General features: G+C 34.1%; 1 protein-coding gene across 1 annotated transcript in view; it reads right to left on the bottom strand.

Annotated features, from left to right (window-relative positions):
* Nucleotides 1-4,415: 4,415 nt before the first annotated feature.
* Nucleotides 4,416-14,207, bottom strand: part of LOC129226654 (uncharacterized) — a 99,178-nt gene continuing 89,386 nt past the window's right edge. Inside the window, exons 3-4 of the mRNA XM_054861285.1 lie at nucleotides 13,064-13,854; nucleotides 4,416-4,502 (exon numbers count right to left, since the gene is read on the bottom strand). Coding sequence (XP_054717260.1) covers nucleotides 4,416-4,502; nucleotides 13,064-13,854 — 878 coding nt within the window. The remainder of the gene's footprint in view (nucleotides 4,503-13,063; nucleotides 13,855-14,207) is intronic.

Below are 14,207 nucleotides of genomic sequence, written 5' to 3'. Positions count from 1 at the left end.
TTGTAAATTAGATTTCAGTTTCGAATGTACCGAACGTAACGTTGACAAAATTATTTGAGAAGAAGCTGTATCGTTTTTAGAAAAACCTTTAAGGAAGTCTTGTTTACTAGACAGTTTCTAGTAGTATTGCAGTTTTTGTTTACTAGGTAGTAGACAATAGCATAAGAATCGACGAACATTAATGCCAACTGTCAACAACTAATTCTTTTAGACTGTCTCTGAGTCCTTTTTGCAAACGAATATACCAAACCAATACCCGATGATATTTTAAGGTACTCACCTAAAAAAAAGTTTCTACTACGTGTTACAAAGTTATTTTTAAACATTTAGCAGGTTATGTCAGATTCAGTTACAAAAGCTCAATCCCTGCTGACAGGTTAGTGCTGCGTTAACGATACGCAAGAGTAAAATTAAAAGCTAAAGCCAAGTGAAGCGTTCAACTTATCGTCGTTGTACAAAACTTCCCTGTTTTGAAAAGTTATATTAAACCCAAAGTTTGTCCAGTTAATATTTTGGGATTTTTCATGCACTTTATTATTATTTTTTTTTTGAAACTGAATTCTTTTAATAGAATCTAACGAGTAAACTGTTATCAGCTATAGTTTAAAACCGACAAACTTTAATGCTTCAAATTTAAGCCGCTTTATATTTTAGGCAGAGCCCTTGAAACAAATTGCATAGATAAATAATGTGGCGAATTTTTATTTTTTACGTTGCGTCATAAGAAGCCGTATTTAATTCAAAAGAAAATAGTTTAGCTTTACAGCCACCACTGAGTTAAATAATGAAGATGTATGAAGTTTCTTATGTTCTGAATATACAGTACTGCGGAGTAATATTTATTTTAAGCTATCACTTAAACTCATGCGGTAAAAAGAATTTTAATGACACTAAAGCTCCTCATTTGCTTTCAAATCGTAATTAAGTTTATGTATTTTTACGATGTTGGTCCTTGGAGGTTTTATTTGAATGCTTATTAAGTACCATGAATAAGATCTCTTACTTTATTTTTTATATGATTTTATACAGCAGGTTCTTTGATGAAAACAGTACTACTCATTAATGGCATTTTCTTCTCTTAGGGATTAATATAAAAGCTTTCACATTGTATATTAGTTTGTTTTTTTGATTGTACTAATGGAAAAAAATCATTACGGATTCGATGCTAGTATTCTGGGCCAATTAAAATATTAAACAGTTTATTTTTCTTTTAAAAAGATACAAATATATACGAATAAGATCAGATGCATTATTTTAACGTGGGCGTGGTAAAAATACTTTTGATGTCCGAAAAAACAAACCAAAATGCTTGCCGCAATGTAGAATATGAGCTTAAAAATATTTTTTGATGATTTTTTTTCTGATTTTTAAAATGCAAAAATACTAATGATTTGTGTTTTATTTTTAATTCTCTTATTTCTATCTGCATGGCGTATTTCCTACCATTAGTTGTATTACGTTCCACCTAATCTAACAATCTGCTTGTTAAAAGCGCTTTTTTTCTAGAAGACTGGTTCTAGATTCAGTAGTTGGCGGCAGTTAAATTTTTTTTTTTTTTAAATTTCGTCGACTCTTTTACTACATTTCCAGGACTTGCAAAATGTTATAAGTATACTTGAAGACAATAAAATACTTTAGTTTCTGAACATATATGTGACATTTTTTTCAACACAGTTGCATTTCGAGTCTTATGAAATACATTTTTACTCCTTCCTTTTACGAAAAGAGCGATTTCATACTAAAATACATAATAGTTACGGAATTATTATGAGGAACTGCGCAATTTCATAACTTCTTTTTAATGAAATTTCCTTATTATATTCAAGAAAATACTTTTCATGAGAACATACAGGAATTCCAGTGTTATTTGAATTCTTTTTAAAATGAGGAAACAATTTCAAAAAAAAAAAAAAAAAATATTGCAGTGAATTCATATATCCATGCAAGAAGACATAGTTTTATATGTTTTTTCTGATTTCCCTTATCATATAAATAGCGAGGAGTTCTATTTTCACTCACAGAGTTAGAAAAAATGAAACATTGTTAAGATAAAAAGGTGTCACAATATTGCAGAAAAATAAATGATCCATAGTTTTAAATTCTTTCACAGTACAAAAGGAAAATTAGAAATGAAAACTGTTTATAATGATGGTACTTAAAGAAAACAATTAAAATAATTTATTTCAAATAAGTTGTATCGTGAGGCAGGAAAAACAAATGCTAAAAACTCCTACAAGACACTTTTTAAAATAAATAAAATTGACATACCTGAGGTCGTATTGAAACACGTTTTAACTGTATTAGTTTCGAGAAAACAGCATTTTCATGCTGCGTTCGTTGTCACTGATCCAATGCTGAAAACGCTAAAGCACTTTCACATACACTTCGTCAGTTTGGGAAAGTTTAATGCTTGCACTAACTCCACTTGGTTAATGTGTTTATGCTCGTACACACGTGCCTTTGCGTGCGTTCGACGAACCTCACCGGTCGACCGGTGAGTAACCGGTAGCTAACCGCAGCGTTCTTGAGAGCTACCGGTTAACTGGTTGCTTCCGATGTCGTTCTATGAGAATCACCGGTTGATCTACCGGTCAACCACAACTTAAGCTGGTTGATTGGTTGAGGGAACCACGTGACATTTTTGACCAATTATAAGTAATTTTCACATGCGTGTTGTTCGTCTGCGCCATGTCTGCGCAAGTAAACAGTGGTCAATCGAAAGCGTTCGATGGAGCATTGTTTCGTGAACAACCGGTAGTAACCAGTGACGTCACTGCTGTCACGTGATTAACCAACCGGGCGCTACCACTCGTGCTCGTCCATCGTAATCTTTGAGATGAATCTCACCCGAAGTAATCACGCATAGCTGTCATTTGACTGGAAAGGTTAATAAGGGCACGTTCGGATACAAGGAATGGTCTCTCTGGTGGCAACACAAGGGCTGCGTTTGGAAATAATCCACCGGTTACACCGCGTAGTTATCCAGGTGCGGTTATGACGCAATTGGTATTTTTCTGGCGAGTTCGGTAAAACAGCTGTGTTTCCCAATCTTCGTGGTTAGAGCGTGATGGTTCTAGTTCAGCAGCAAACATACGCTCCAATCAAAGCGTAATTTCGGAATGGGACAGTCACTTGCGTTACGATCAGAACATGAACAGCTATGTTTCCGAATCTTCGTGGTTAAAGCGTAGTAGTTTTAGTTCAGCAACAAACTTACGCTCCAATTAAAGCGTAACTTTCAGGATGGGATAGTCACTTGCGTTACGATCAGAACATGGACAGCTGTGTTTCCGAATCTTCGTGGTTAGAGCGTGGTTGTTCTAGTTCAGCAGCAAACTTACACTCCAAACAAAGCGTAACTTTCAGGATGGGAGAGTTATTCACGTTACGATCAGAACATGAAACACGACTGGATTGGTCAATATATAGTTTGTAACCTTCCTAACCACGTCGAGACGGCGCGGCAGTGCGACGGATTGCAACTGGGTCGACTGCCAGAGAGCCACTGTATCGTTTACGAAATCGGGCAGGTGTTCTTCGCTTGTGGTGGAACCGGTGATCACGACGACCGATTCTTTTCGAACGTACCCAAGCCTTCAGGAACTAAAACTTTTGACATCAACTTGTACTTTTACGTCACCTACCAGCTTTCTGAAATGGGTAAGCGAGATCACATGGTATTTTTTTTTGGCTAATGCAGCCGTTTTTTAAGTTTTACGCTTCCTTTGATTGGAGCGTTGTCTAAATCTAAACTAAAATTAACTGCGCAGTAACCACAAGTGTTCGTAAAGGAAGCTGTTCTACCGGGATCACCAGAAAATACCAGTGATGACATAATAGCAACCTGGCTAACCACACGGTGTAACTGGTGGGGTGTTTCCGAACGCAGTCTGAGAATATGTTCGGGAACAAGGGACGGTCGCAAAGGTGTCACCGCAAGCATTCGGTTACTAAGAACTTCGACGCCACCTACCTGCGTTTCGTAAATGCTTGCGACGGCGCTCTCTGGCAGTAGACTCGGTTGCAACCACTCTCCCCACTGTCTTGACATGGTTAGCGAGATCGCGTGGTATATTGTGATCAATCCAGTCGTGTATTCAGTTTTACACTCGCTTTGATAAGAGCGTCGGTTGTTGCTGAATTAGATTATCTGCGCAGTAACAATAACTACAAGTGCTCGGAAACAAAGCTGTTCTACCGGGCTCATCAGAAAAATACCGGTGACGTCATAACCGCAACCTGACCAGCCAGTGTAACTGGTGGACAGCTTTCGAACGCAGCACAACCATCACCAAAACTCAACTGTGAAAAAATAGAAAAGGGTTCGTTCGGAAACTTGCCGAGGTGACAAGTGCGAAGATGTCTAAATGCAGAAAAGATCTTTCTGAGCTTTTTTTTTCAATTTGAATTCTCTCTCACTCTCTCGACAAAACTGATTCCAAGCAGATTGGCTCAACATGCCACCAGAACAACTCGATTCGTACATTTTCCATGTATTCGCACTTTTAAGAACACAGAACTCTTAAGACACAGAAATAAGTAAGTCATCATTTAACAAAACTCATCGGATTTGGTGAAATAAAAAAAAAAAAAAAAAAGAAATAGGCAATTAACCTTTTGGTCGTATTTTCGAAAAAAAATCCCCGATTTATTTTGATTTTTATTTTGCCGTGCTTTAATGCATAGACTTTTGAACTTAAGGTACACTGGATTCGTTGGGAACAGCGTCGTGATAATATAGCAAAGATCGTGAGTTCGAATCCCCAAAAGCTAAAATGTCTGTACCTCAGAGGCAGAAGGACATAAGTCACAATATGTTAATTTTACAGAAGGGAGGAAAACCTCTTTTCTCATGCACGCAACCCTGGTAAAAAAAATGAAAATTATTTTCTTTAAACAATTACGTTGGAATGGTTCAATGCGGAATAGACTTCTACATACAATGCACTAATGGACGGAAAATCGCAATTTTTGGACTTACGTCAGTCTGACTCTGAGGTACAGATATATCAATTTAATAACTTTGGGCTTACGTCAATCTGGCTCTTAGGTACAGATGTCAATTTTATGATTTTTCTTTTTCGAGCAGAGTCCTGATCCAAATTTCTATGAATATGTTATCTGAACTTACTGTAGGGTTCTGAACTCAAGTTTCTTTTGTTGTTAAAAACAGAAAACAAAGCATTAATATTAACATGATTAATCGCGGTATAACTTTAAATAAAATATTCTAACAAAATACAGTCCTGGATTTCAATTTATTGTGGTACTTTATTGTGCATATCTTTAGTGTTAAACATCCTAATATTAGTCTTTTAGTCTGCGGAATACTTATTCAAACTTTTCAGAAGGTATAAATCTATTATTTTATGTACTTCTTGTTTCTGAACCACAGTTGTGCTGTCGCATTAAAATCTGAAAACAAAAAGTTTTTCTTAAACATGATAAATCGTAGCATATATATTATCTTTCCAATATGTTTTTCGTGAGTGTATTCTATAACTTCTTTAATTTTTTACTCAAACACTTCAATCAAACTTCATACGTAAAACATATATTTTTTTTTTTTAAATTTCTTCAAGGCTATATGCAAAAAACAAACAAACGAGTACCATTTCGGCAATTATTCGAACAGTTATTCGTACAGTTAAAAAACCGGATTTTAGAATTATTGCTGTTTAGCATAAATGTTTCACACGGGTCGGCTGGTAACTAATATTATAGTTATTAAAATAACTGAAACAAGTAATTCCCAATCCCCTCCCCCGTCCAAAATAGCCAGATAATGCTGCAAAGAGTAAGAATGGAGATTCAAATATTTTGATCGCTTTTATACTTGCTTTCTTTTTTTTTTCTTTTTGCAAATTTTATTATATTGCACAAAATATTTCACACGTTCTTATTTTTATATACATTAATAGCCGTATTTTGCATAACTTAAGCTTTCCGAAAATTATATATTTTAATACATCGTTGATGTATTGCTTATTAAACACAGGTACCAATTTCCACGAAAACCCAGTCTTATGTTTGGTCCAATAAATGCTCATTAATTCCCTATTTTGGTTATAGGCGGAAAAAATGCAATACTTGTTGAATTTTTTTCCAAGATGCAAACATATGCAAAAATATTTAAACAAAGTTGAATAATTAATTAAGAGTTCAAAGAGCCCCCAGAGGAAATAAATCTTTAGAGATCTTTTAATTGAAAACTAATGTTTTCAGTCAAAACAAACTTCAAATAAAATTGCATTGAATAATATTCTTAATTGCGATAAATTGGAAACTATTTATCTAGAGGTCTGTTTAATTAATTGTAATACTCGTATTTTGTGCGCTCTATGCTTTTCTGGATTCAGTTCTCACAACACTATTATCAATAATCCTCTTTAATTTTTATTGCGATCATTTACAAAACTCATACAGTACACAGATTTGCAATATTTATATGATACTTTGTTTAACAAGCTTTAAGTTTAATATTTTGTCATTATAATCGTAACAACAATTTCGTAATTATAATCATTTATGTCTTTAATATCACAATCTGTAAAATCGAATTCTTGACTATGATCAATTTCTTTTTACTATTTATCATAAGTAAAACCGCAGTAGTGTGAAGTAGAATTAAGTGAAGAAACAAAGTATTCATTAGATTGTGTTTGACCAGTGACGGGTCCCGTATTTTTACAATTAAGATTTTGTGGATGCGTTTGTTTCTAAAATATATTTTGTAAGCGTTACTTGGACTTACGTGTGTTATAGCTCCTTAACGGAGGAACCGATAATGGTTTTATTTTTGTTTGAAAGATGATATGATCAAAACTGTTTTTTCCCCTTATCTATCTAGGACTTTAACTACCGAAGACATTATTTAAAATTTGAATCATCATTTTTTCGTAATTTCGATAGTCAAAACTTACTCGCTCATTAAAAATACTGGTACCAACCGAAAGAACATAATTTTATACGTAAGATGAAATTTGTTTGGAGCTTCCAAATCATTTAGAGAATTGGGTGGATATATTTTAAATAAAACTAGCTGCGTCGCCTGGCTTTGCACGGTCCATCTCGAAAATAAAAGTTACTTCAAGTGATGCTTCAACAATCAGGCTTTTAAAAAAAACAGTACAATTTGACTGCAGATTACGGAAAAATAACCAAAAAGAAAACATTTTAAATTCTACGATTACAGGAAAAGCCTTTAAAACAAAAGCCAGAATTTTTATTTTCATATTCGAGAAAAAAATTCAACATTATTCTTCTCAATTTTTTTTTCAGGCTACAAGTTTTAATAAAAGCATTGTTGCGGAAAGTTGAGATGAAGCACTGAATAATAATTTGAGTTGGGGAAAGCCTTCGAAAAATAGCGATTTTATGTCGAAATCTAAGTGTCATAATAAATAATTTTTAATTGATATCTCCGCTAATTATTATCGGAGGATATGTTAAAAAGTCAATTATAAAGACGGAAAAATTACGATACCTGGTTTAATGAGCAGTTTACTGGCGTTCGGGAGAAGTAACTTGGACATACATAGATAGATACATAAGCACATACGCTCAGTTTTTAATTATATAAGATTATAAGCCTTTCACATGTTCGATAGTTGATCATTGTTGGCAGATTACAGGGCTGCGGGGTCAGAGTTGAAGAGTCGGACTTACTTTGAGTAAAAGATTCCGGAGTCCAATGCTTAAAATTCCAGGAATCGGAATCGGACCACTGGCCAGCGCTTGCGGGTTCGGAGTCTGAGTTGATAATTTTTGCTCTGATTCAGCAGTTCTGGCAGGCAATCGGAAGAAAGCTAAAAATCGTAAAGTTTTTATCGATTGCTATATTTTATTTTCTAAGCAAGGAAAAACTGCTTTCACGACGAACAAAACACTCTTTCTTCTGTTTTCCTATGGTAATCTAGAAAAAATATTGTGCTTTCAAATTTTATTTGTGCTATAGCCTGCGGAATTCAGTTTAATTTGAGATGTGGCCCTCGGGATCGTGATTTTTTAAAAAATTAAATATCAGTTTCTTTTAGTACACGACTTAGTACTTTGAAGCAATGAATAAAATTTTAGCAGGGTTTATGTAAAACGCAAGTTGTAAAAGAACGCTTTTTCTTACAACGATAACGCCATTTATTCGAAAATATGCCTATTTTTTCTCAATACAAAAAGTTTAGGAAAAAATCTCAAGTTTCCTACCGACGTTCTATCAAAAATGAATAAATAAATGAATGAATACCCTATTGGAAAAAAATCCTAAAACCAGTATCCAAATGATACCGGACCCAGTATGATTTGTACCGGAAAAAAGAAAATCATACCGGAAATTTAAATTCCGGTATGAAATCTTACTGGAAATTTTGAAACCGGTATCAATTTATACTGGAAATTTCAAAACCAGTATGAATTTAATCTGGATTTTTTTATACCGGTTTTCAAACATACTGGAAATTTTGAAACCGGTATCAATTTATACTGGAAATTTTGAAACCAGTATCAATTTAATCTGGATTTTTTATACCGGTTTTTAAGCATACTGGAAATTTTGAAACCGGTATGAATTTATACTGGAAATTTTGAAACCAGTATCAATTTCATCTGGATTTTTTAATACCGGTTTTTAACATACTGGAAATTTTGAAACCAGTATCAATTTAATCTGGATTTTTTAATACCAGTTTTTAACATACTGGAAATTTTGAAACCAGTCTCAATTTAGTCTGGATTTTTTAATACCGGTTTTTAAACATACTGGAAATTTCGAAACCAGAATCAATTTAATCTGGATTTTTAATAGTGGTTTTTAAACGTACTAGAAATTTTGAAACCTGTAACTAACCACACTGGAAATTTAAATGCCAGTATGAAATCTTACGGGGGAATTTTGAAACGAGTATCAATTTAATCTAGATTTTTTAATACCATATTACCCCGAAAAGCGAGGTTGACCAGCATGCCGGAAATTTGAATCTTTCGGCATGCCAGATAATTTAAGGTTTATTTTGCAACAAAACTAAAGTTAATTTCCCCATACAGTTCCTATCAAAAAGCATACCATTGTTACGCTCGCTCACAGGTCACTAATACATTAGTCTAGTTTTATTTGTATTAAAAAAAGGTTAGTGTTTTTTTATATGAATCTCATAACACTTATGATTTTCATACATTTAAAGGGGACAATTAATTTGACATGCAAATCCTGCATTAGATTATTATAAGCATAAGTTTGCAATTTCATTATCTTTTGAGAAAAGTATGTAAGGGAACATTTTTGCACTAAAATTACAATCATAATATAATCTTTGTTTCCTACATTTACTGAATGCAAAAGAAATTAGTGAAAAAAACCATACAATGTTTACATACTTAAAGACTAAGGCAGCTTAAAAACATTTCATGGTCATTAATTATACTATGTTCAGTGTCAAAATGTGTGTATATATTTTCTAAAATGCCTAACAGTTGCAAAGAGCAAGCAACTTCTGACATTCTCTAAAAGCAGTGATTTAGTAAAAAATGTTAGGATGAGTGTTTTAAGAGTCAAAAAACCAAACCCAGTGGCATGACATCTTATGAGGGCCAAGGCCTACTGTAGCCATCTCACTCCTCCTGACCAAGGTCTCTTGGGAGCTAGGCAGATGTTCCTGTTAAGAGGTCAGCCTAATGCAAAACTCCCAGGGTTTAGTTCCCAAGCATGCTTCGTACTCATTTTATTGACACACTGAAGGGATGAATGGCTATATATCAATTCGGATATATATCAATGTATCGGATATTTTCCAAAATATGATTTTTTTTTTGAACCCTGATTAGGGCCCTCCACTCTTTCATTCCCCCGGGACCTCCACATTTCCAAATCTGGCCCTGGATGAAAAAACTAAACTCAGATCGGTCAGAAATGCTGCTGATAGGCTAAGGTGCACAAATGCACAATGTGTACTTCAAATCGAGAGAATTCCGCAAGAGTTTCCGAACACATTTACAGATTAATCATGCACTTTACTGGAGAAAAAGGGTTGACCTAAGACTGATAATTATAAAACTGAAGAAAAATATTATTGTAGCAAAAAAATTAATGATTATTATATAACACTAATGTTTATGTCATACCTCAGATACCACTTATTTCATTCCATAGTAATATGCCTTTTAAATTCAAACGTAAACATTTTCATGTTAGATTCGGCTTCCTAATGACTATAAATAAAGCAGGGTCAAAATGATTTTATGAAAACATATTAGCAGTAAAATCAGGTTTCACGATTCAATTTGTCGCTTTACTCTGTCACTGTGGTTCAGTTCTTAACATCAATGCCATTGCAAAAGTATGTGAAATGTTTCGCTTTTCAGGTCTTCGTGATTCAATTTGTTGCTTTACTTTGTCATTGTTGTTCAGTTCTTAACTTCAATGCTTTGCAAAACTAAGTGACATGTTTTGCAATGAGAATTGTCCAATAAATTCATTTAGTCTACGTGGAATAACATAATACAGTGAAGCACAGTTTATACGTTTCCCTTTTATACGTTTTAATAATACATTTTTTAAATTGGTCCCTGGAGAGTCTAATATTCATTAACCTTTACCAAGTATATGTTTTTTCATTTGTACGCTTTTTTCATAGTCCCTTCAAAAATGCATAAATGGTGCTTCACTGTATATACAAAAATGTGGTTGGAAAAAAACTTCAGTTTTTACAGATTGCAGTTAGTAAAGCTTGACCACGAACAGAAGGCGGATGACCTTGAAGTGAAACATAATTTGCATCATTTGTAATTGGTAGAATCTGCCAGAAAGCACCAAATAATAAGAGGCATGGTTTCGCTAATTCTATCTTTAAAAATATTAACAAAAAACCTATTACAAATGATACAAATGACGGATGTTTTTGCATCAAAGTCATCCGTCTTCTTTTTGTGGTCAAGCTCTAGCTGGGCTGTGGAGTTGGAGTGGTTTTTTGGTAAAAGAGGTTGAGTCAAAGGTTTAAAATTTCAAGAGACAGTTGGTAATTTTCTCTCAAAATTCGCAGCTCTGCCAGTATTTGAGGAGTCACAGCTGGAGTCAGACTAATTTTGGGTAAAGGAATCGGAGTCTCTAAAAATCCTGGAGTGGGAGTAAGACATTTTTCCTCCGACTCTACAGCTCAAGTAAGTAGGGAGCTTAATTTTTTGTAAGTATTATGGTTAAGGAAAAACCTTTCGACAGAAACATTGGCTTTGCAAAGGATTTTTTTTTTTAAAGAAGAAAATCATAATACCTCACTACATACACAGTTGAAAATTTCTGGGTTTTCAGATACAAGACTTTGAATGACTTACAATGACATGTATATGACTGAAAAGTGGTTTTTTAAAATCTAAACAAATTTTATCAAAAGTTTGACTCTGTGCATTATTTATAGTTATTGGGAAGGCTAATCTAACAGGAAATTGTTCACGTTTGAATTAAAAGGCACGTTACTATCGGATAAAATAAGTGGTATTTCGAGGATAAGTATCAATGTTATTATTAGCATTTTTTTATACATTAATATTTTTCTCCAGTTTTATTACTGTCAATGTTAGCTCAACTCTTTTCTCCAGTAAAGTGCATGATTACACCGGAAATATGTTTGGAAACACTTACAGAACTCACTCGGTTTGCAATTCACGGTTCACGGCGTGCGTTTGCGCGCCTAATCCTATTGGCAGCATTTCTGACCGATCTGCGTTTAAATCTTTCATCTAAAGATTCCCAAGTCCACTGTTCTCTTCTTTTAAAATTATATTCAAGTGATTAAAAACACTCATTCTAAAATCAAATTCTAACGCTAGACATCTAACGCTAGAAGCGAGTCTGCAGAACGTAAACAAAGATCGTACGTAAACAAAGCGGGTTGTTGCCAACGGAGAGAGAAAAATAAAGGCTCGTTTTGCGCCACGCGTTTCCATTTGAAATTAATTTTGTATGAATCAAACCGTGGAATGGAATGTTTTACCTTTTTCTTCAGTATTGCTAATCACCGCAAGGTAGCGTATTCGAGCATTGGAGCTGCGAATAACTTTTTATTGCGCAATAGCTTTTCGGGTCAAGTAATCTACTGAAAAATCAACGCAACGTATGATGATGAAAATTGGCACAAAATTGATTTACATCCCAGCGGTTTGCCTAACGAAGTTTTTTTTAAATTTGTATTTGTATTTCACAATTTGATTCATTAAGGCAGTTGATTCAATAAATTGGCGTTAATAATTTCACAAAAATTTTCCTCAGAAATAAAAAAAAAATCTCCCTTAGATTTTAAACGTGGGTTTTATGCCCTGTAATAGTTTTCTCCATTCTAATTCTGAAATGTTTGAAATCCTTAATACAAATCATTAGTTCCTGAGCTGTGTGAATCTCCAAGCTGACAATACTTAGTAAAAATGTTAAAAATTAGGAATTTTCTTTTTTTTTAATACCAAGTTTTAAATAAAAAATATTTAAAATTGTTATGAATTTTATTTTTGCCTGTCTTTTACATGACACATCTAAAACCATTTTAAACATGAATGTCTTGAAAAATAAAATGACTTTTCAATTTGTATTTGTGAATTACTTTAATACATAATATACAGCATTAACAACTGTTTTAGTAATAATTATAATCAACATTTATAGATAAAATCAATCAAAAGGTATGACAGATGGCATGAAGTTTACCAGCGCAGAACATACAACCAAAATCTGGTCAATGACTGGAGGAGCGTCTGGGATAGTTTTTTTCACAAGGGTGATAGGCATGATATCACTCAAAATTCTATATTTTTGCCTTAGCTGTCCAATCACACGTTCAACATGTATCCGTACATGAGCAAGATTTCTTGTCGCTTCCACTTCTAATGCACTCAACTGTCTTTTACCCTTGGTAAACGCAGGAATCTTTATTTCCGCACAGTAAAGTTCTACGTCTTCTTTGACGTTAAATCCTCTGTCTGCTAGAACAAGGTCTCCAGGAAGGAGCTTTTCTAGCAGACCAGAGTTCTGAACAATATGTTTGTCACTTGTTCTCCCACCCCAAGCTGATGAAATGAAAATTATTACACCTTGAGGTGAGATGCCTATTAAGTACTTTGCAGTGTTGCTGCTTTTATAATGTGAGTAACTTTGTGCTGCAGCTACCACATTCGAAGGCTTTTCTATCTTGATTTCGAAGCAGTCTATGATTATTGTTGCTTTTTTGCCAAATGCATCTAAAAACGAGGATGGCACTTTCTCGACCAAATCACTTCTTTCAGGCCAGGAAACCATGCGACTAAATCGTTCGTGCATGACATATAAGCAATCCTCAAATGCTCTGGAGGATGTTGATTTCGACACTCCAAACCTGTATGCCAAGTCCGTAAAGTCGAAATTCAGCCTTAGGTGCATGAGGGTGAGCAAAAGTTTCTGAAATTTGCTTAAGGCAGACTGTGGCGTTTCTTTTAAATGATGCTGAACCACATCGAAAATAATAAGTAACAATGCATAAGTAGGCAATCCCGTGAAATATTTTACCTTGTCATCATTATCTTTGAAGGAATCTTCATTTAACGTTATCTTTTTAAGATTGTCTTTCACTTTTGAAAGTTCCAACTGCATGTCTCGAAAAACCTGTTGCTGCAGATCTAAATCTTTCATTGATACATCAGTTTGGACACCCACATCCTTATGATTTGACTCGGTATCATTATTGTCTGCAGCACCGCTTTCTGCAAGATCCTCAGCAAGAGAACAAACTTTTCTTTTCATCCTTCGTTTATACCTCGAGCAATCAATGCTGGAGGAACCATAACCAAGATTCACCGATGGGACCCAATCTGGATTATCTTTGTCCTCCAAAGCAGAGGGCTTGCCTGAAACCAGAAATAAAATTATTAATACAAAATTAAAGCATCAGATAAAAATGCTTTGAATATGTCTCAACTAGTAGTTAGTGTTTTAAACTGCTAATAATACATACATTTTTCAGCTTTCTGGTTTTTTTAAAAGTATTTTTTATAAATAATTTCTTTTATAAACTAATTTTAAGTAGTTTTTCAATATTGTATTTTTTAGTTTTTTGTTCCCGACTATCGATAAAACCAAAAGAAAATGTTTTCGCGATATATTAAAGCATGGTATGAGGGTGGTGGAGCTTCGATCCTGAACCGTATGAAAAGTTCTTGTGTGCACCACTGTGGACTTTCCCCTATTAAATGGGGAAATA

Source organism: Uloborus diversus, chromosome 7 (assembly GCF_026930045.1).
Source record: "Uloborus diversus isolate 005 chromosome 7, Udiv.v.3.1, whole genome shotgun sequence".
NCBI classification, from domain to species: Eukaryota; Metazoa; Arthropoda; class Arachnida; order Araneae; family Uloboridae; genus Uloborus; species Uloborus diversus.
Note: the sequence above shows the minus strand (reverse complement) of the source record. Positions and strands in the feature narration are given on the sequence as shown.